The sequence below is a fragment of the Rhizophagus irregularis genome, chromosome 21 (genome assembly GCF_026210795.1).
Source record: "Rhizophagus irregularis chromosome 21, complete sequence".
Taxonomy (NCBI): Eukaryota; Fungi; Glomeromycota; class Glomeromycetes; order Glomerales; family Glomeraceae; genus Rhizophagus; species Rhizophagus irregularis.
In genome coordinates this window covers 3,272,460-3,294,938 of record NC_089449.1, presented here as the reverse complement: position 1 = coordinate 3,294,938, position 22,479 = coordinate 3,272,460, and the positions used below count along the sequence as shown (strand labels likewise).

Here is a 22,479-nt window from a genome sequence, read left to right as displayed (position 1 = left end):
CATAATATACTTCGTTATATTGTGGTTCCTCGTATCCATATTCATCGTAATAGTATCCTTCTTGATCATCATATTCGTCTATCATATTTACTCTCGCATTCCTTCCTTCGGGATAATTATTCTTATAATGCCCCACTCTATTACATCCGAAACACGTTGGTACCCTATTCTGATTTGATTGATAACTATTCCTATTACCATTATTTAATCCCCTTCCCATATTTGGTCGATACCTATTCCTATTATCGTTATTTAATCTTCTCTCCATATTCGCTACTAGTCCTTCTAATTTACTAATTCTTGCCTTTTCTTCAAACGCTTTAACTAATTCGTCCTCATAATTTTCGTTCAATGGTTTCGCGAACATATTTTGTCTATTATCATCTTTTCCGATATCTATCCTCGTACTAATTGGTTGTCCTAATGCTTTCCTAATAAATTCGTCCTTTGCACCTTCTTCTCTTACTGCTATTTCTATTGCCCCATTTAAGTTCGCTGGGTTTTGTCTTCTAACTTGATACCCTATTGTTGGTTCTAATCCTTCAATATAAAAATCTACTTGATATTCATCTGCTAAGGCATGTCCTCTAGTTGCTATTCTTAATATTTGCCTAAATCTTCTTGTATATTCCTCAACACTTTCATTCACTTCTTGTCGAGTTTTTCTTAATTCTAGCATTTTCTTTCTTCTAACATCCTCTCTAGTAAATCTCCTTTTTACTCTATGTTTTAAATCATTATCATTATCTGCATCTGCCCAATTCACTAAGTGACCTGCATTTAATTCTTTCATTTCATTGTACCATTGTGCTGCTGCTCCTCTTAAATGTGCTGCTGCGTATGCCGCTTGTCTTATACCATTAGCTCCTGCTGTTTTTCCAACCACTGTAAATGCTACCTCAAATTGTCTAACCCAATCACTAACATCTTCATCTTCTCTTCCATAAAAGAGTGGTATACTAATTATTCCTCCTGCTTCATTCCCTGCATTTTCGATCCTTTCTATCAAACTTCCTCCTGCTCCTACTGCTGCGTTCAAAGTATTAGCTGGATAACCTAAAGCATTCTCTATCAATCTTTTTATTTGGTTCTCAGTTGCCATATTTAATATATTCTCTTGAAATAAATCTCGTAAATTGTAATCAGATAATTCACTTTCGTTGTCAGAATTTTTAATATTTAATGAACTATTCGTATCTGAGTTTTGACTTAAGTCGATATCTCCTCTATTTATAACATTTTCAATTTCATCTTCAAACTCTTCTTCATCAAAATTTTCAATATTTTCATCCCATATTTCATCTGGACTTAATATTTCTCCAGTTTTTTCTGAATCATCTGTATTATCTTCTTCTGATTCTTCATTATCACTCTTTTCACCACTTTCTTCACTATCTATTATTCCTGCCTGTTCTTTCAACAACTTATCTAACTTTTTCTTTAATTCTTTTTCCGACTCATTTTTATTTTCTTGAAAGATTTCAATGAATTCTTTATCTAAAATTTCTCCATCTGTATATCCCATACTAGTTAATCTTAACAATTCTTTTTCAGTTATTATTGTTCCAATATCTTCAAAAATCTTCTGTAATCTTTTTACCCGATCATTAATTTCATCGACATCTTCTTCCTCACAATCTTTGCATATGGTTTTTCCTAATCTAAACATATCGTTCATCCATCTTATTTCGCATCTTTCGCACCAGGTTGTGTTCTCATTTAACCATTTGTGCACCTCTTTTCTTAACTCTCTATCTTCTAATTCTATTATTCCCATATACCTTTCTATGAATTCTTCTGTTACCATTATTCGATTATTAACTCCGAACTTCTTTATTCTTCGAATTTCCGATACATCTATTTCGTATCCTAATTTTTTTAAGTTGTTTCTTAGTTCTATTAGTTCATCTTGTTCGTTTTTCTGCGCTTCTTTAATACATTCCCCGCATTCGCTATCCGCCTCTTCCATTTCGAACCTTCTATTACCACATTTTTCACATATTATTGTTTCTTTTTCTAACCATTCTTTTATCCTCAATTCTTTTTCCCTTTCATCCATTTCCTCTATCTCTTGAATTTTATCCATAAATATTCTTGTTACCAATATATCCATTTCTATCATCAACTTTATTCCTATCTTCCAAATGTACCTCAGTTGATCTTCATCCATAGCATTTGACCTTCTTCTTAATTCACTAAATTTCCATGATTTATCTCCTATTATTATTTCTAATTCTTCCTCAGAACTATTTTCCAATTCGTAACTTGCTGGACTATCTTCACTTTCTGAATCTTCTGGTTCTTTTGTAAAACCCCTAGTATCTATAAATATTCTTATTATCTTCTGTACCATATTCTTATGATGTTCATGAACATTATCTATTTCTACATTCTCATGTTTCATTCCTCGTATTAATTCTTTCACTTTTTCTTCACTTTCTGCTATCTTTTCTTCTTCATACAATAATTCCTTGAACTTTCCTATTGCTTCTACTTCTGCTCTTACAGCCCTAATTTCTCCTAATGCAACCCTATACCATTGCCAAAATTTTTCAAATCTTCTTTCAACATCCCAATCTTCTAAAATATATTTGTGTTCTATTAATTCGGGATTTCCAATTAATCTATCAAATACTTCGTTCTCTAGATTTCTTTCAATACAATCTCTTACAATTACTAATATAATTGTTCGTAATCCTTTTTCTTTTATTTTCGGCTGTATTCTATATCTTATTGATTCTGTTATTCTATCCATTATATCCCTACATTTTCCTTTATGTATTGTATCTTCTCTTTCCGAATTATTCATACTTAATAAATCTAATACTCCCTTAATCGTCACATCATTATATATTATTATTGCATCTTCAAATTTAAATAATGCGTCCCAAAATTTCTTGAATACTATTGGTTCATTTACTATTGGATAACATAATTCACAATTTAAACATTCGTCCAATTCTTCCGTTCCTACTTCGTGTTCCTCTTTATGTGTTCTATATTCACTTTCCCATTGATGATACCATTCCATTGTATGCCTTAGTTAAATTGCCATGAATATCCATCCAGAATCTCAATCGGACTCCTCTCTCTATATATATATTTCACTCTTAACATTTCTATTTTCAATCTTTTAAACATTCTTTTATCTTTAAATAGATTGTTTCTTCTAATCTCTAGATTCCATCTTTCAAATTTATATATTTACTACTCCATATTCTATTATCAATTTTTGCTGCGCCTCAAAATTTTGAAAATTATTCTAAGTCCACGATCTTCTCAGTCTGCGGAGGTTTTTACTGCGCCACAAGGTTTATCTTTTGTCACCAAGATCCATAATCTCACATATCACATTCTAAAATTTATCTCCTATCACCGTGATTCATAATTTCACTTATCACATCTTTTTGTCACCAAGATCCATAATTTCACATATCACAAACTCCAAAATTTTCATAACTTTTAAAGTTTGCGAATTTCCAATCTTTTTTATCATCCACATAAATCCTTCTTACTATATATTCTATATTATATAAATTAATCTATGATACACAAAATGTCGTTCTTTTCAAATAAATGTCCTTCTTTTCAAATAAATGTTCTTTTTCAAATAAATATTCCTTTTCAAATAAATGTTCTTCTTTTAAATAAATGTCCTTCTTTTCGGATTTTACTCTATTATTAAATACTGCACGTAATATTCATTATACGGCTCGTTAATGTGTAAATATCCTTTTATTTTATCTTCTTTTAACGGAACATTGTAATGAGAGCGTGAACTAGGACACTACACCAGGAACCTTCATCTGAAATGTAGCCTAGGACCTGTAACAATACAACGTATCTGTCTTTTTCTTCTTTCGTTGGCTGACTCGTCTCTTAACGGGTGAATCTAACCTTCCAAAATCCAGTTTCAAAAGTCATCAGCTATCCATAAAACTCATCTAAACCAACTTATCTTTCCTCAAATTGGTGGACCTATACTGGGCTTATCTCTATCTTTTTCCCATTGGGTAAAAGCATGATAGTTTACAGGTTTGTCCCATTTTATCCATTCAATGTTTCTTGATAGTAGGTGTCTTTACAATTTTCATTCCCCGTCCCCAAAGCAATTTGCGCATTATTGAGCTGGGTATCCAGATTTGACGTAACCCATACGTTATAATCCTTAATGTCGAAGAATAAAAATTTTCCAATTTCGAGCATTTATCCAAAATTCAAACTCAGAGGTAACCCATACCACACAGATGAACCCCGGATAATACATTGGTGTTCTCCCATTATTAATCTTTATTCCAAAATTCATCTTTCACTTCCCCATCTCCTTACGAAATTTCCCAGGTACTTTATTCCCGAAAGAAATATTCTTGTGCTTTCTATCGATTAAGTGATTACTTGCACAACAACAAACTCCAATCTTTCACCTTTCCAAGTTTTTAACTCGATTAAATCCTTATTGATTTATTGGTTCCTTTTGAACTCGTTAAAACCTGAAATCTAAAAATAAATTCTAAAATAAAATATTGATTAATAATACCTATCAGTGACTTACTAACGAAATTAAATTTTCATATTCATTATAATAATAATCACGTGATGATGATCATTTCCTTTCTTGCGAGCATGCACCATATGAGATCCCCCAATTCCCTCTGTCATCAATTTACAGAGTTGCCACATCGAACGGGCATTCTCATGGTCGAACGAACGAATAAACGAACGAACGAACAATTAAACGAGCGAGCAATTAATCAACAACATAATTAACAAACAACATACAACAACATTATACGACAACATTCTTGGTTCACAACATAAATAGCGTTAGTAATATAAAACGTCGAACGAAATAAAATAAAATTTAACTTCTCTAAATTTTCCCCAAATTATATCCACTTTTACCTTTAATTTCAAACTTCGATAGCTCTCGCTACGAATTATTACTTTCCAAAAGTGTATATTTAATTCATCTTAAAATTTCCATTTATTCAATTAAAATTAATGAGGCAAACATTAATTAAAGTTTAGGGCAACCTATTACCTTTAATTAACATTAAACTTTACTAACAAATAATTAAAAAAATAAAACTTATATTTTTATTGAGTTCTGTGGATGAGAACTAAGGAATTACCTTGAATTCCGCTCTCTATATATACAATTTTTATGCTACTTTCTATTCTATCTATATACTATCTTTTATGTTCTTTTTACATATTATCTCTGAACTATCTTTCTAATATACTATCTATATTTTAAATACGCTATCTTTTAATATGCTATCTTTTAATATGCTATCTTTTTATATATGTTCTTTTTAATATATTATCTTTTACGTTCCATCTTTATACTATCTTTTTATATTATCTTTTACATTATTTTGTGTTCTTTAATCTTTCTGACATTATTTTATATGTTCTTTTAATTCGCTTTATGTGTTTTGCTTATAATCTATCTTTTGTGGCTTATAATTATTCTTTCTTATCGTTCTTATTGTTAAAGATTGCTAAGCCGCAATTGATCGACTCTATTTATCCTATTGGTTCCTTGTCAATCATTCAATAAATATTACATCATGTAGATCATTACTCTTCCTAAATGTTTATCCTTTTCGGCTAATTATTTATCCATTTACGCCAATCCACGATTAATTTGTTCGTTCTTAATATTTAATAATTACATTTGGTGGTTGAATTTTATCATCTTTTCGTGCTTGATATTCGACCGTTTACAACGAGGTGTTTGAACCTGGGTCATATGATTATTGCCATTTTGTCTAATAGTATAAACTTCAAAATTAGTAGATAAATGGATTTTTGCCTGCTCTACAAGTTTATCTAAAGAATCAAAGGTGCTTTTGAATGTCAGTTTTGACTTTACCTATGAATAATTGATTTTGCCGATCGCTCTTGAAAAAATTTAGGAAATGATCGGCAAAGACAGTTTTTCATATATTAGTCAAAAACGGCATTCAAAACCCCCTTTGATGCCTTAAGTAAACTTGCAGAGCAGTCAAAAATACATATATTGTATAGAAAAAGTAAAAGGGTGTGACATTGGTATCATTATATTTCACATGACCCGTGTTCAAACACCCCGTGTAAACTTTGAAATTTTCTAAAAATTATTACATATAAATTTTATTAAAAATTTTTAAATTATCATTTATTTAATTTATTTATATTTATTTTTATAGAAAAATTATAATTTTTATATAATTAAATTAATAGTGAATTTATATACCGCATCCTGCGTTATAACGCATCCTTCCTTTTTTGTAAATTGTTTATGTCAATCTTTACTTTATACACCACACCCCCCTTAAAATGGCAAATGATAAACATAAAAATATATATAAATTTGTAACGCAGGGTGCGGTAAATACATTATTTCTTAAATTAAAATTAAAAATTATTATTATATAGTTTAATTAATAATAATACTAAAACTTTTAGTAAAAAGGATTCAGATATTACTACTCTATATAAATAAAATCTTTTTATTCAAATTAGACTACTCATTACTTTATTTTTAATTTTATATATTTGATTTTTTTTTATTTTAAAATATTTAATTTCTTTTATTATATATGAAAATCCAAACCTTTAATTAGTATTTAAATTATTATATTAATATTATAGTATAATAGAAAATTTTTTCATATTTTAGCAAATTGACAGAATGTTACAATAGTGAAACTTTGCTGAAACTATATAAAAGTCTTATTAAAAAATTGCAAAACTCTAGAAAAAAACAAAATCTGATGAAACTTATAAATGTTAAAACTGCCAAAATCTTGCTAAAATTATAATAAAATCTTGAAAAAACTAATTATAGAATTTTAAAGAAATTTAAGCAAGCAATTTTAAATATAATACAAATAAAAGTGAAAATAATTTGAAATAAAAAATTTTAAAATAATTTTTTTTTTTTTTATTTTATGATTTAATGGTTTATATATGCTTATATTAAAATTAGTTTGCAAAAATGAAAACTATTTTCTAAATTAGCTATATCCACAGGACCCCACTTACTTATAAGATAGGTCACCCCTAGGCCTAAGGTAAAAACATATATAAAATTCTTCACAAATCCTACTATAAAAGGAAATTTTATGTTACATTGTTATGATTTTTTTCTTTTTAGCTAATTAACCAATAAAATTTAAGAAAAAAGTAAGGTAAAAACTATTAGTAAAGGGCCAATTTTCTACAGTGACCCAGCTCTTCCAAAAGAAAACTAAGAATTAAAATGCTAAAATTTCAGGAAAATGAAAAAACTAAAAATTAAAAAGGAAAGTCATAACTTTAGAAAACCCCTAAAGGAAAAACTGAGTAAAAAGGGTAATAAATACCAAGCCTTCATCTACCACTTCAAACCTCTCAAATAACAACTAAATGAACTAATAACAAGAAAAAGTCCACTTTTCAAGTGGCCACCTCTACTTCAACTAATACTCCATAGAAAAATCTTTCGCAACACTTCCAAAAGTAAAGAAACCACATCAGGAAATTATATAGTGCGAAAAGTTGCGCAAGTTTACACATCATAATATTTCGTAAGCTTCCAGACCCGCCGCAAGTTTGCGTAAGCGTAATATTTCGTAACTTTTTAAAATATTTCAAAATATTACGATATGCAAAGCTTCGTAATTTTACGATTTGTAATATTCCGTAATTTTGCAGTTCGCAATATTTCGTAATTTTACATAATATTTCGTAAGTTTTCAGACCCGCCGCAAGTTTGCGTAAGCGTAATATTTTGTAACTTTTTAAAATATTTCGAAATATTACTATATGCAAGGCTTCGTAATTTTACGATTCGTAATATTCCGTAATTTTACTGCGTAATACTTCGCAACTTTTTAAAATATTTCAAAATTCTATGATGCGTAATGCTCCATAATTTGACGATTCGTAATATTCTGTGATTTTACACAACTTAATATTTCGTAATGTTTCAAAAATAATACTTCATTTTCTGTACTATAAGTTTATATAATGTATGTTTTATTAGATATAATTTTATTAAACCATAAAAAATTACAAGTATTTATTAATATACAGAATACATAAAAGTAAAAAAAAGAAAGAGTAAAGAGTAACAATATTATTAGACGTAAAAAGAAGAGAAACAGCTATAGTAACGTTAGTATTAGATATAAAGATAAAAGAAATATTGTTAGTATTAAGGTAAAAAGAGTTAAAGAAACAGTAAAAGGAGTAAAAGAAACATGGATATTATCGTTAGTATTAAAGTACAAGTAAAAAGGAATAAAGGAAACGTAGATAGTATTGTTAGTATTATGACATAAAGTAACAAAGAGGTAAAAAAAAAATGCGTTAATATTAAAATAATTAGTATTAATAAATAAATATTTCTATACCTGCAAAGTAATTGAACAAAAGAATAAAGAAATAAAGAGAAAGGAAAAAATAAACATGTTGTTAGTATTGTTAGTATTGTTAGTATCATTAGTATTAAAGTACAAGTAAAAAGGAATAAAGAAAACATGGATATTATTGTTAGTATTACGATACAAAGTAACAAAGAGGTAAAAAAAAATGAAAATAATTAGTATTAATAAACAAATATTTCTATACCTGCAAAGCAATAAATTATGAAATATATATAAATATATTGTTTGTATATAATTAAAGAAATAATAGAAAGAAGAGACAAAAAAATTAAAAATATTGAACAAAAGAATAAAGAAATAAGAGACAAAAATAAATAAGACAAAAAACGCGTGCATGATTAAATGATTAAATCACATGCAAGGATCAGCCTAATTTTGATTGGCCAGAAAAACAATTACTAAATATCATCCCCTCGTGATAAATTAAAAATTATCAACACAAATTCAACACAAATTTAACAAATTTAACGAAATTTGGCCAAAATTAAACAATTTTTTACCAGAATTATCAACACAAATTGAACACAAATTTCAGCCACGATTTATTTATGTCACACCCGTATTGTTAAGAATTAATAACCATTTTATTTATTAAAACTATATTATTATAGTAAAAAAAATGCTATTACGTGTGATATATATAAAAAATAATATTTATTTCTTTTGTTTCCTATGCAACCCATAATTCTCTAATAAACTATCTACATACCGACCTTCCTCCTCTGTATTATAAGAGTCACTAGAAAGTATATCATCGTCAGCTATGCCATCATTAACCGCAGCACCTGCTCCATCGTTAGTCGCAGCACCTGTTCCATCGTTAACCGCAGCACCTGTTCCATCGTTAACCGCAGCATCTGCTCCATCGTTAGTCGCAGCACCTGCTCCATCGTCAGCTGCTCCATTACCACCATCATCTACATCATTACCATCATGAGAATCGTCATCCGAATGTGTAAATTTATCCCTATTTTCCAACTTTTGCTAAAAATCAACAAATAAATAAATAAACTGTAATTCAAATAATTCACATTTTGCAAATTGTAAATTAAAAACTTACTAAGTTGTTGATTATCTTCGACTTCATTATACTTTCACTCATTTGAATGTTTTGATTATTAGGATTTAAGTACGTTTCACATATGCTAATCGCATACGCTATTTGTGTTTTTGAGGGATTTTTATTATCTTTTCGCAACTTATCAATTATCAGCGACATATATGTCGTAGGTTGTCCATCTTTAACCTTTTTAAATAGGATGTTGTAACATCTTTTCACCTCCGGCTTACTCTTCCATTCCTGAATCTTTGACGGACTAGCCTGAGTGTTAATGGACGGTAATTTATGCCCAGTTGCTTCATAAACGGAATATATTACATCTTTTACTCTGGACGTGAACGTCCCTCTTATACTCCTATGTTGTTGTACTAACTATTAAAAAAAATATTAGTATGAAATTTAATAAAATTCATAATTGCTTTAACTTACAGTTGGGGCAATTTTTTTTTCGAAAAAAAGAATCCATTGATTTTTTTTGAACTGGCGTATAAATTCTGGATTTTCGTCTTTTAAATATTTTTCGGTAGCAAGTCTGTACTCTTCTTGCGAAGGATAAACAAAATTTTCAAATAAAATTTTTGACACCTTCTTAACGAGCTCCTAATCAAATGAGGTTAGCATTTCAGGTTTACATTAAATAATATTCATCTTTATTACCTTTATATACTCCGTATCTATTGTATTATTATTTTTGTTATCATCGTTGAGCTTTTTTTCTATACCTGAGAGACGGGTTTCAAGATTTTTTTGTCCGGTAATAAGAACTTCAAGCTTAGAAATTATCTGCGAATTGGTTCTTAATAGTTTTTCTATTGTTTTTTTATTAACTTTAACAATAAAATATAATTACTATATATTATATAATTTCTTATAAAAAATATGATACATATCATGTCATATATACCTTCAACATTATCGTCTGATAATCTTATTCGTTTCTCGGCTTCACTACTCTTCTCAGTATTACGTCTTGAGATTCTTTCATTATCATCAATATTTCGTTTTTCACCACGTTTTGTAGCCATCGGGATAATATGTGAGGGAGGAGATATGAACTAAACTCGAAAGGGAGAAAAAGATATTACTAGAAATTTGAAGAGGAACTAGAAATACGAAAGGAGAAAAATATGAGAAAAAGGGGAAAGACATGAATCAGAAATTTGAAAATGAGGAACTAAAAATACGAAAAAGGGGGAATACATGAACCAGAGGTTCAGAAAAAGGAGGCAAGTTGTCATAACGTCATTTCCGCCATTCTATACTAAAAAAGAAAAAAAACTTGCGAAATATTGCGAAAAATGGATGAACTAATGCGAAATATTACGAAAAATGAATGAACTAATGCAAAAATTTTGCATTGTGATATTACAAAAAAAAAATTGTAACACTTTCATGAGAGAATTTTTAAAAAAACTCTCGTAAAAGCATATAGTACAATTGAAGTATTAATCAACATCCATTTATAAAAAAATAACATGTTACACATGTTGGGGCTTGTATGCATGGCAAAAAAAAGTTGCAGCGAGTGAATTCATTTGGCTGATTAGATTGATAGTGATCTTGAACGCTTATAACTGATTATCGCATAAATTTGTGGCTGATCATCCGTCCATTATTGTAAAATGTGTTAAGCCAATAAATTTGCGGCTGATTATCAGATGATTAGCCGATTGAATAAGCCGTATTAGCCATCCGGATTCTTACAGCCCGTTACAGCAAATTCAAAATTTGCCAGCCTACGAACTCGGCAAGTTCCTGGCAGCAAAATTGCTGAGTGTTTCGCATATTTTAAATTTTGCTATAATGCGTAAATTTGCGAATTATTCTGCGACATTAGCCACCAGATTCTTACAGCCAGTTCTATTCATTAATGCGTAAATTTGCGTAGTTGTACTGGCAGCAAAATTGCTGAGTGTTTCGCATATTTTGAATTTTGCTATAATGCGTAAATTTGCGAATTATTCCGTGACATTAGCCATCAGATTCTTACAGCCAGTTCCATTCATTAATGCATAAATTTGCGTAGTTGTATCTATTCAAATAACTCAATCAATTGTAATCCATTCAATAATTCATTAAATTTTTACAATAAATTTGCAATATAATTTTATTAGCACACAAAATCTTATAAATTGAATAGTGAATTGATACTTTTCATCAAATTTGACGCGTTAATTTAGCAACATGAGTTTCAAATGCCCCCTTTGTATGCGAATATTCAGTCAACGCTTTGCATATACTCAACACGCCCAAAAATGCTTAAAAAATGTAGAATTAGAAGTAGAAGAAGATGATGATAATAATGATAGTGAAAAATATAGCAGTGAAATGGATACAAGAAGTAATCTAAGTAGTGAATATGAAAATGATAAAGTTGAGGTAATTATGTTATTCCAGATTATTCTTTTTAAAGCTCTTAAGAAAAAAGCTCAAATTATACTAACTCATTTGGTTTATAATTTTAGGTGGATGATGATAATGATGTACAAAATATGTCATTTGACAGTATTGGAAGTGCAATATCAGAGATGAGCCTTGAAGATAGTAACTTTGAAAATATATTAGATTCATCTGAAGAGCTTGAAATTTCTGAAGAGCCTGAAATTTTTGAAGAACCCAAAAATCTCAATACCAAAACTTGCACAGAATTTCCTAATGATGCTTATAAAGATCTAATGTTATTAGTAACGAAATATAAAATAAATAATAAAGGTGGTAATGAAATAATACGTTTTTTTAATAAACATTCAAATCTTACAGAATCACCATTACCAAAAAATATCGAACAGGGACGAGCATTTATGAATAATATGAAGTTTTCTAATTTAGAATTTAGTAAAGTTCTTATAACAAAACATAAAGATAAAGATTATTTTCTTTATTATCAAAACTTAATACAGTGCATCAAAAATATCTTAACTGTTCCTGACATAACACAAAATTTTGCGCTATCTTACGAAAACTATGAGGTAAATAGTAAATATTAGTTAATTCAATAATTTAAATAATATTTATTTTAATTTATTTATATTATTTTATAGTATAATAGAGAAAGTATTTACAGTGAACAAAACACTGGAAAATGGTAGAAAACTATGCAAGAATCCTTACCTACTGGTTCCAAATTATTATCAATTATTTTATATTCAGATGCAACAACTACAGATACATTAGGAAAAAGTCAATTGCATCCAATATATATTACATTAGGTAATATCCCAATATGGTGTCGTAATAAACAGGATGCAAAGCAACTTTTGGGATATTTACCAATTTTAGAAGCTGCAAATAAAGATCTGGTTCGTGATACCTTTCATAAATCTTTACGTCATTTACTAGAACCTATTATTTTATTAAAAGATGGTATAGACCTTTTTATAAATAATGAAAATACCTGGTTTTATCCTAGAGTTTCAACTATTATTGCAGATTGGCCGGAGGCCGCAAGTTTTTGTTTAGTTTATAAATCCTCCAATTCAAACCTTCCATGTCACTCCTGTTTAGTTAAAAGGGAAAATCTTGCAAATATAGACTTATCGGTTAACGATGTAATACTAAGAACTCATGATGAAATGTGTAAACATTTTGAAAATGATACACAAAGATCTGTTTGCATAGAATCTGTACATAATTTTTTTTGGGATTTACCGTAAGTATGCAAAAGTAGAAATAATTATAATAACATATATATCTATTAATTATAAATATTTATATTATCAAGGAATATAAATATCTACTTGGCTACTGTTCCTGACAGAATGCATCATTTAGATTTAGGTTTATTTCGTTATTAAATTATCTTCACGTGCGATATCTTAAAATTGCAACATGTTAATGGTAATAAATTAGTTGAAGAAGTAGATCGCCGTCTAGCAGCAATCCCACGTTTTCCCGCCATTAAAATTTTTTCCAATGGACTGCAGTCAATTGCAAGATTAACTGCTAATGAATATCGAAGTTTGATGAAAGTCATGATATTTGTTATTGATAATTTATATGATGAAAATAACAATGAAGTAGATAATTTTGTAAATAATGATGATCTTACGAAATTGTACGAATATTGGAATGAAATGTATATTTTAATAGATATGAAGAATTTAGTGAAAGTGACTTGGAGAAATTTAATGTATGTATTAAAATTTTAGTAAAATTGAAAATTTAAATTAAATAAATTAAATTAACATTTAAGTTTTAGAATGCAATACATAGATGGGCCCGGATGTTTGTCAAGGCTTTTAAATTTGTTTCTCCTTCCAATTTGAAGTTACCTAAATTGCATTCATGGGTTTATCATATTATTGACTCAATACGATCTTATGGCGCAATAAATGGCTATACTACAGAAACTTACAAAAGTCTTCACAAATATTTCGTTAAAATACCCTACCGAATTAGCAATAAAAAAGATGTCGAACCTCAGATTTTACGAACTGTAAGTATTTGAAAATTTTATTTATTGTATATATTTATTATATAACTTAAGATGGAAATTAAATTAATAGATAAAACGTCAAGCAATATCTATTAGAATGTCTCAACATTCAGTGAATCCGGCAAAAACACCTCGCACTTGTAAATTTTCTGCAAGACTCTTTGAATTCTCTTTACAAGATGCAAATACATTTTTTAATGAAAAAAAAGATTCCGTAGACAATAAAATGCAGACTGGTTTTGCTAGATTTATAAGTTGTCTGGATTCATATCTAGATTTACTTGATGGTTTCACAATTATTGGTGAAACCCGAATAAATATATACGGATCGGTAACACTGGAAAATGGTGCCATAATGCGTGCCACAAACAGGTATCATAATAAAGTATGGTTTAGCGACATAGCTATTTCAATGGATTCTGAAGAATCAAATGATTATATATCAGACAAAGGACTTTGTTATGGACAGGTATTTTTCCAATTTATGTAATAATTTATTATAAAAGTATTAATAAATATTTATTATTTATAGGCCTTATTGTTAGCAGAAGTATTAACAGACCCACCGCTAAATCTCGCATTAATTCAATGGTACGATTTTAAATCTAAAAGGAACCCATATTTATATGGATGTCCTCACTTAAAATTGATAGAATTATATAACTTTGTAGCTATAGAGTCTATACATGGTGTCGTTCACATAGTACCCCGATTTGATAAACAAAATGAATATTTCGTAAATAAATATATTTTTTAGTCACTTGATATAGGAGTTTTGATTTATTTTAATAAAATTATATCCTTAAAAGAATTTATGGTCACGTTTTCCATATCATAAATAAAATGCAGATTTATTTATTTAATTATTAACAACACGGGCGTGACATAAATAAATCGTGACTGAAATTTGTGTTCAATTTGTGTTGATAATTCTGGTAAAAAATTTGTTAATTTTAGCCAAATTTCGTTAAATTTGTTAAATTTGTGTTGAGTTTGTGTTGAATTTGTGTTGCGTAATTTTTATTTATCACAAGGGGATGATATTTAGTAATTGCATGTACGACGTACAAGATTTTTTTTATGATTTTTTTAAGAAATGTACGCAAAATATTTAATCAGAATATAATTGTTTTATTTTTAAATATGATATATTGAAGATTTTTTTTTAAAAATTCAATAGAATGTGCTAATAATAAATTGTTTTATTTTTAAATATAATATATTGATATTTATATTTAAATAACCAAAACATGTACATGATTTTTAATTATTTTTAATTGAAATCAAACTAAGATTTTTTTTTTTAAAAAATTAAAATAAATTAAGTGATTTATATCTATATTTAGAATCATGATATTTATATTTAGATAATCCATATCCGCATGAGATTTAATTAATATGTTTAATGATGAAAAGTCTAATAAATTAAATTTTAATTGAAACGAGAAATAAAATCAAACCAAAGAGGTATTGTTCAAATTTTATTTAAAGTGACATTTTACGACTTTCTTTCAAATTTTTACTCATCCCAAAATCAAATTATAAAAATAAAATCAAATCTAATAATGCCTCGCCAAACACGTCGTCGTTCCTATAACGTCCATTGGAACTGGACTATGATGGACGAACTTGTCGACATACGCCGCGACAGAAACCGCGCCTACCATAATATTAATGGTAGAAGCCGCCATGATTTTTGGGACTCTGTTGCCAATAGGTTCATATGACTAATATCTATAATTTTCTTTAAGAAAGAATTTAAATTCAAATTAACCAATCCATTTAATTGAATCAGAATAAATAGAATATTTCGAATGAGGGTTTCCGGGCAACAGTGCAGCCAAAAGTGGAGGAACCTCGTCAGGGATTACCATGTAAGTAAATAAATAAAATTACATTCATTTAAATTAAATGTATTTACCGAATATTCAAACTGATTTTGATATTTAGAACTATGTCCTTTATCGTAATGGTACCCCTGCTGATCGGCCTGGGCGGCGGCTGTGGACGCGTACCGGCCAAAGATATTATCGTGAATTTAGAACGAGATTTTGGGAGAGGCCGGTAATTATACTATAATAAAATTTTATAATTAATATTACATTCTATTTTACGTTCACATTTTAAATTTGATAAATTTGATCAATTTTAGATACGTGTGACGATCGTAGGAGAAGGAGAAACTTACCTACGTATCGTAGAAGATAATTATTTTTATTTTTTTATTTATTAAGTGAGTAGCTAGGCCCAGTCCGTACCAAATATCGGCTGGAGACTCACGTTTTTTTGGGCTGTGACTGATACTGACGTCCACGCTGTACAGCCTGGGTACTATTTTATAAAATAGTAGCGAACAAGTATCAAATGTATATTTTTTTATTAAGTTATAATAAAAATTAGAATTTACTTTAATTTTTAACATAAAAATTGTAAATAATAAAAAATTCGTAAATAAAAATAAATTTGCTTTCCCAAACTTAAAAAAAAAGGTGTTTATATAAAAGAAAAGGTGTTTATATTATTTTTGATTATTCAATAGTATCACATGCCCCTTGTATACGTTCTACTGCATACGCAGTTTACAATCTCATAAATTTTCGAAACGGAATATTACGCAGGTTTACAGTCTCATAAATTTTCGAAATATTTCAACCGTAATATTACGCAGGTTTACAGTTTCGTAAATTTTCGAAATATTTTAACCGTAATATTACGCAGGTTTACAGTCTCGTAAATTTTTGAAATATTTCAACCGTAATATTACGCAGGTTTACAGTCTCGTAAATTTTCAAAATATTTTAACCGTAATATTACGCAGATTTACAGTCTCGTAAATTTTCGAAATATTTCAACCATAATATTACGCAGGTTTACAGTCTCGTAAATTTTTGAAATATTTCAACCGTAATATTACGCAGGTTTACAGTTTCGTAAATTTTCGAAATATTTCAACCGTAATATTACGCAGGTTTACAGTTTCGTAAATTTTCGAAATATTTCAACCGTAATATTACGCAGGTTTACAGTTTCGTAAATTTGCAGAATATTTTGACCGTAATATTGCGTAAATCTTACGATATTGTAAACTTACGTAATATTTTAACCGTAATATCACATAAATCTTACAAAATTGTAAACTTACGTAATATTTTGAAATTTTTCGAAATATTATGCCATAAACTTTCATAAACTTACAAAATCGTAAACTTACGCAATTTTTCGCGCTATAAAATTTCCTGATGCAATGGGAAAGCTTCACACTAATGTAGAGTTCAAAGCCCAGCTGTTCTATATGTAACTGTTACAACTTTCAGAAAACTGGTAGGAAAAAAACTTTGCAAAAGTAAAATTACTTTTGGTAAAAACTGCTTTATACACTGGTTGAAATAAAAACTTTTGGTTATGTGACAAATCAGCTGATCTGTCACACATTTCGGCCAAATTTCAGAAATTATTAAAAATCGGCCAAATTTTGACATATATGATTTATGGTTAATTTATTGAATTATTTAATCAAACGTTATATATTACACATTATGCGTATTAAAAGTTTAAAAAAGTTTTTAAACTTTTTTTAATTTTTTTCTTCCCCTTCCCTTTCCTTTCCTTCGTTTTCCTTCCTATTTCCCTTCTTCCCCTTTTTCTTCCTTCGTTCTCCTTTCATTTCCTTCCTTTCCTTTTTTCTTCCTTCCCCTTTTTCCTTTCACTTTTTTTTACTTTTTTTTTTTATAGGTTCGGCTTTTGGATAGGCTTCTGAAGTACAGAAATTCCAAAGATTTGTAAGTACGAATTCTTTGGAGTTTATTTATTTTTTTTTTAATATGAACGGTTACTAACTGTTCCTTTTTCTTTCTTTTTTTTAGGTTCAGCGTTCAGGTGGGCTTCTGAAGTATAGAAACTCCAAAGATTCGTAAGTACAAATACTTACACTGGTAAAAAAATGGTCTATCTTACACATATCCTACATATATCTTACATATATTGGATACTCAAAATGTAGAAAATCATACATAAATAATACACATATCATACACATATCGGGTACTTATATATATAGTATATCTATCAGGTACCTGATATATGTATGATATATATATTAGTACCCGATATGTATATGATATGTGTATTATTTGTGTATGATTTTCTACATTTTGAGTACCCAATATGTGTAAGATATGTATAGGATAAATCATTTTTTTACCAGTGGCTTTGGAGTTTATTTTATTTTTTTTTAATATGAACGGTTACTAACTGTTCTTTTTTCTTTCTTTTTTTTAGGTTCAGCCAGTGTTCAGCCATTCAGGTGACTTCTAAAGAATGGAAAAAACTAAGTTTCATAAATTCAGAACTTGGTTTATTTTTTTTTAATATTATGAACGGTTATTAACCATTCTTTTTCTTTTATTTTTTATAGGTTCAGTATTTTAGGTAGGGCTTCTGAGTTCCAAAGAACAAAAAAAAATAAGATTCGTAAGTATATACGAATCTTGATTTTAATTTTTTTTGTTTTTTTAATTTTATTAATGAACAGTTATTAACAACCATTCCTTTCTTTATTTTTAGGTTTGGGTGGGCTTCCAAAGAATGAAAATCCAAAGATAAAGATTCGTAAGTACGAATTTTTACTTTATAATTTTTTTTTAATTTTATTAATGAATGGTTACTAATAACCATTCTTTTTTTTTTTATAGGTTCAGGTGAACTTTCAAAGAATGGGAAAAGGAGAACCTTTAAGATTTGTAAGTAATATACTTACGAATCTTTTTTTTAATGATATAGAACGATTACTAACTGTTCCTTTGATTTTTTTTTATAGGTTCAGGTGGATTTCTGTCTTTCCAAGGAATGGAAAAAACTAAAGATTTGGTATGAATCTTTATTTTTTTATTTTTGTTTATTATTACGAAGAGTTTCTAACAGTTCTTTTTCTTTTTTTTTAGGTCAGTGTTTTTTGAAGAATGGAAAAAACCAAGATTTATAAGTACGAATCTTGGTTTTATTTTTATTTTTTTTTATAATATTAACGAACAGTTACTAATAACTGTTCTTATTTTATTTTTTAGTTTTAGTGGGCTTTCGAAGAACAACGGAAAACCAAGATTCATAAGTAAGTATGAATCTTGGTTTTTTTTTTTATTTTTTATTTTTATTTTTTATTACTACGAACGGTTTACTAATAACTGTTCTTTTCTTTTTGTAGGTTTCAGGATCTTTAGAAAAAGTGGAACCAAGATTCATAAGTACAAATCTTGGTTTATTTTTTATTTTTTTTAATATTATTATGAATGGTTATTAATAACCGCTCTTTTTCTTTTTATAGGTTTGGTGTCTCAGATGGATTCTGATAAACAGAAAAAACCAAAGATTTATAAGTAAAATCTTGGGGTTTTTTGCTTTTTTTTTAATATTATGAAATGGTTACTAATCGTTCTTTTCTTTTTTTTATAGTTTTGGTGGGTTTCCAAAAGATCAAGATTCGTAACACAGATCAAAAAGTGAAAAATCAGGCATCAATCAGTCACTAATCGGTCACCAATCAGGTATCTGATTGGTGACCGATTGGTAACTGATTTTTCACTTTTCGACCTGTGTAAGTATATACGAATACATGAATTATGTGATTGTGAAATTGTAAATTAGCAATACTTATTTGTAATATCACTAATATGTATTTATAAATAAAGTTGTAATTTTATTGCGAATATCAAATAAAATGAGTTGTGGCTGAATATTAGTAAATAAATTTAGTACAAATTTGCAATATAAATTAAATAACATTCAGAAAATTATTCACCAAAATTTGCTATTTGAAATTGTTTTAAATGTTAACTGAATTTTGGCTGAAATTTCAAGCTGAACTTTAGGCAAATGGCAGCAAATTGCAGCCAAAAAATCTGCTAAAGTTCGATCAGCATTAGACCATAAATCAGCCTAAAATTGGCTGGCTGAATTTTGGCCGATTTGGACTATTTTGACCAGTGATAGTTTTGTAATTCCACCAAAACTTTGAGTTAAAGGCCCGTTCAAGTCTTTAAAGAATGACCAAGAAGTCTAAAACAAAAATAAAAGCACTCTACAATCATTTAAGTAAGAAAAACCCAAGTTTTTCCTTCAGCAATTTCTACTGGAAAAATGGCCAAGTGATTAGCAGATAAGAAATGTAGTCGATTTTCCCTCAATTTTAAAATAATTTAATATGAAATTTAATCAATTTTAATTATTAAAACTTAACTAATTTTAACCAATTTTAAATATATCGTTAAAATTTAACTAATTTTAAATATTATTAAATTTAACTAATTTTATATATAAAATTTTATTAATCAATTAATTAAAAAATATTATTAATAAAAATAGTAGTATATATATTATATAATATCAGTTTAATATAAAACTTTACTTTCCATTCTTATATAAATAAAGTAATTAATTTTTATTATAAAATTTTTTCTTATATAATTTATTAAATATAATAAGCAAATAATATTAAAATAAAAAATTTTTATTATATAAATTAATTAATATATTATAACTCATATAGTAGCATTTAAATTAGTTTAATTTAAATAAATAAATATATAAATAATTATTATAATTTTTAACAAATTTAATAATAATAAAAATATTAATAAATTAATTGGTAAATTAATTTGCAATTAGAAAAAAAAATAATTAAAAATTTAATTTATAAATTTTATTTGCAATATTATATAATTAATAAAGTTTTTATATAAACTTGTAGTTTACTAGTTTTATATATATTTTTTTTTATAATCGCAGTTAGTGATGTCTACTTAAACTCTTTTTGCCAAAAATTTTAGTTTCATCACCAACTAGTTTCAGTTTCATCATTGACTAAACTATATAATAGTAATTTTTAATTTTAATTTTAATTATATAAAATTATAATTCTTTTTAAAAAATATTATATTTTAATAAAAATTTATTTTTTTAAGTAATTATTATAATTAAAAATCCATGGAAATTTATGAAAAATCCATAGAAATATCATGGAATATTGAATTTCAGCATTTGTCTTTTAATTTTAAATGTCTAAACTATTTAGTTTCGTCAAATGACCAAATATTTTAGTTTTACTTAACATCTCTAATCGCAGTATATTTATAAATTTATTAGAATAATGTTAGTAATATACATAAGTAAAAGAACTAAATAACTATGCTAATATTATTAATTTGTAAACTATTCATTATTTCTCTATAGAACCCCACATGTGTACTATCAGGTGATTATGATGATTAGACAGGTAGGATGATATATAAAATGCATCATATTAGTGTATAACTTTGATATTTTTGTTTGGTAAATCACAAAACTTATGTAGTTTTATATTTAATTAATAATTAGCAAAATAATAATTAGAATTTAATTTTATAAATTCTATTTGCAATATTATTATAATTATTATATAATTAATAAAGTTTTTATATAAACTTGTAATTTGTATAAAATAGCAATACTAAGAATCTAAGATTTATTAAGTTTAATGCATTTGCAATTTAATTTGTATATTGATAAAAATCTTCTACTACCTTGACCTTTGAATTTATAAATCTTTATCTTCAAATTATTATTTTAATGTGAAATTTAATTTGGTTGAATTAATTTATTTATATTTTTAATTTTATTATATTTAATTAATTAATAATTAAAATTTTTGCTAATTTTAATTTATCTTAATTTTTATTTTTATTTTTATTTTTATTCTTATTACTTTTTATTTTTATTCTTATTACTTTTTATTTTTATTCTTATTACTTTTTATTTCTATTCTTATTACTTTTTCTTTTTATTCTATTACTTAGGTCTTACAACTTTCTAGTTTATCATAAACATTTATTAGTTAATTAGGATATTTTGGTAGTTTATATTTATAAATATATAAACTAATTACCATAAGTAAAATATTAATTCCTATAATGGTATCAAATCAATATTATAGTTTATTATCTAAAATAAAACAATTTTAAATTTTTAATTATATTTAATTTAGTTATATAGTTAACTTTAGTTTAATTAATATATATAAATTTTTTTAATTAATAATAACTTTAAATAATTTTAGTAGGAATTTGTAATATTGCTAATAAAGTTAGATATTTTGATTTCAAAAAGACTTCATACAAATTGGAATCACGTGACCTATAGTGCTGGGCAACGCTATTTGTAATTTTGGCCAGCATTATGCTTGTTGCAGATTCAACAAAATTACGGACGTCAAAGATATGAAGAGATGGGGAAGAGGCCCGATAGGTAAACCTAAATACCTAATGTTCGTAATCTAACCATTTTGAATTTTTGATAAGAACGAATAAATTCATTTACATTTACGTAATACGTTGTTGCATACTTGTATTAAATTCAGCGCGTGTTTGAAAAGAGAGAAAGATTTTTTTTTTTTATTCTTCATGAAAATTGTTGATTTAATACAAGAAAAAGAGGAAAAAATAATGCAATCATGAAAGCTATACAGAAAGTTAATATTTAACTAACCAAATTTTAAAAATTTACAAAAGTTCATCAAGATGATCTTAATTTTACCATTT

General features: G+C 27.1%; 1 protein-coding gene across 1 annotated transcript; it reads right to left on the bottom strand.

The window, feature by feature from the left end:
- Positions 1-9,071: 9,071 nt before the first annotated feature.
- Positions 9,072-10,502, bottom strand: OCT59_014122 (uncharacterized protein; the record flags this gene model as incomplete). Its single annotated transcript, XM_025316766.2, has 5 exons — positions 9,072-9,401; positions 9,478-9,849; positions 9,907-10,077; positions 10,135-10,304; positions 10,382-10,502. The coding sequence occupies 5 exons, from the start codon at positions 10,500-10,502 to the stop codon at positions 9,072-9,074; spliced, it is 1,164 nt and encodes a 387-aa protein (XP_025179729.2).
- Positions 10,503-22,479: the final 11,977 nt, after the last annotated feature.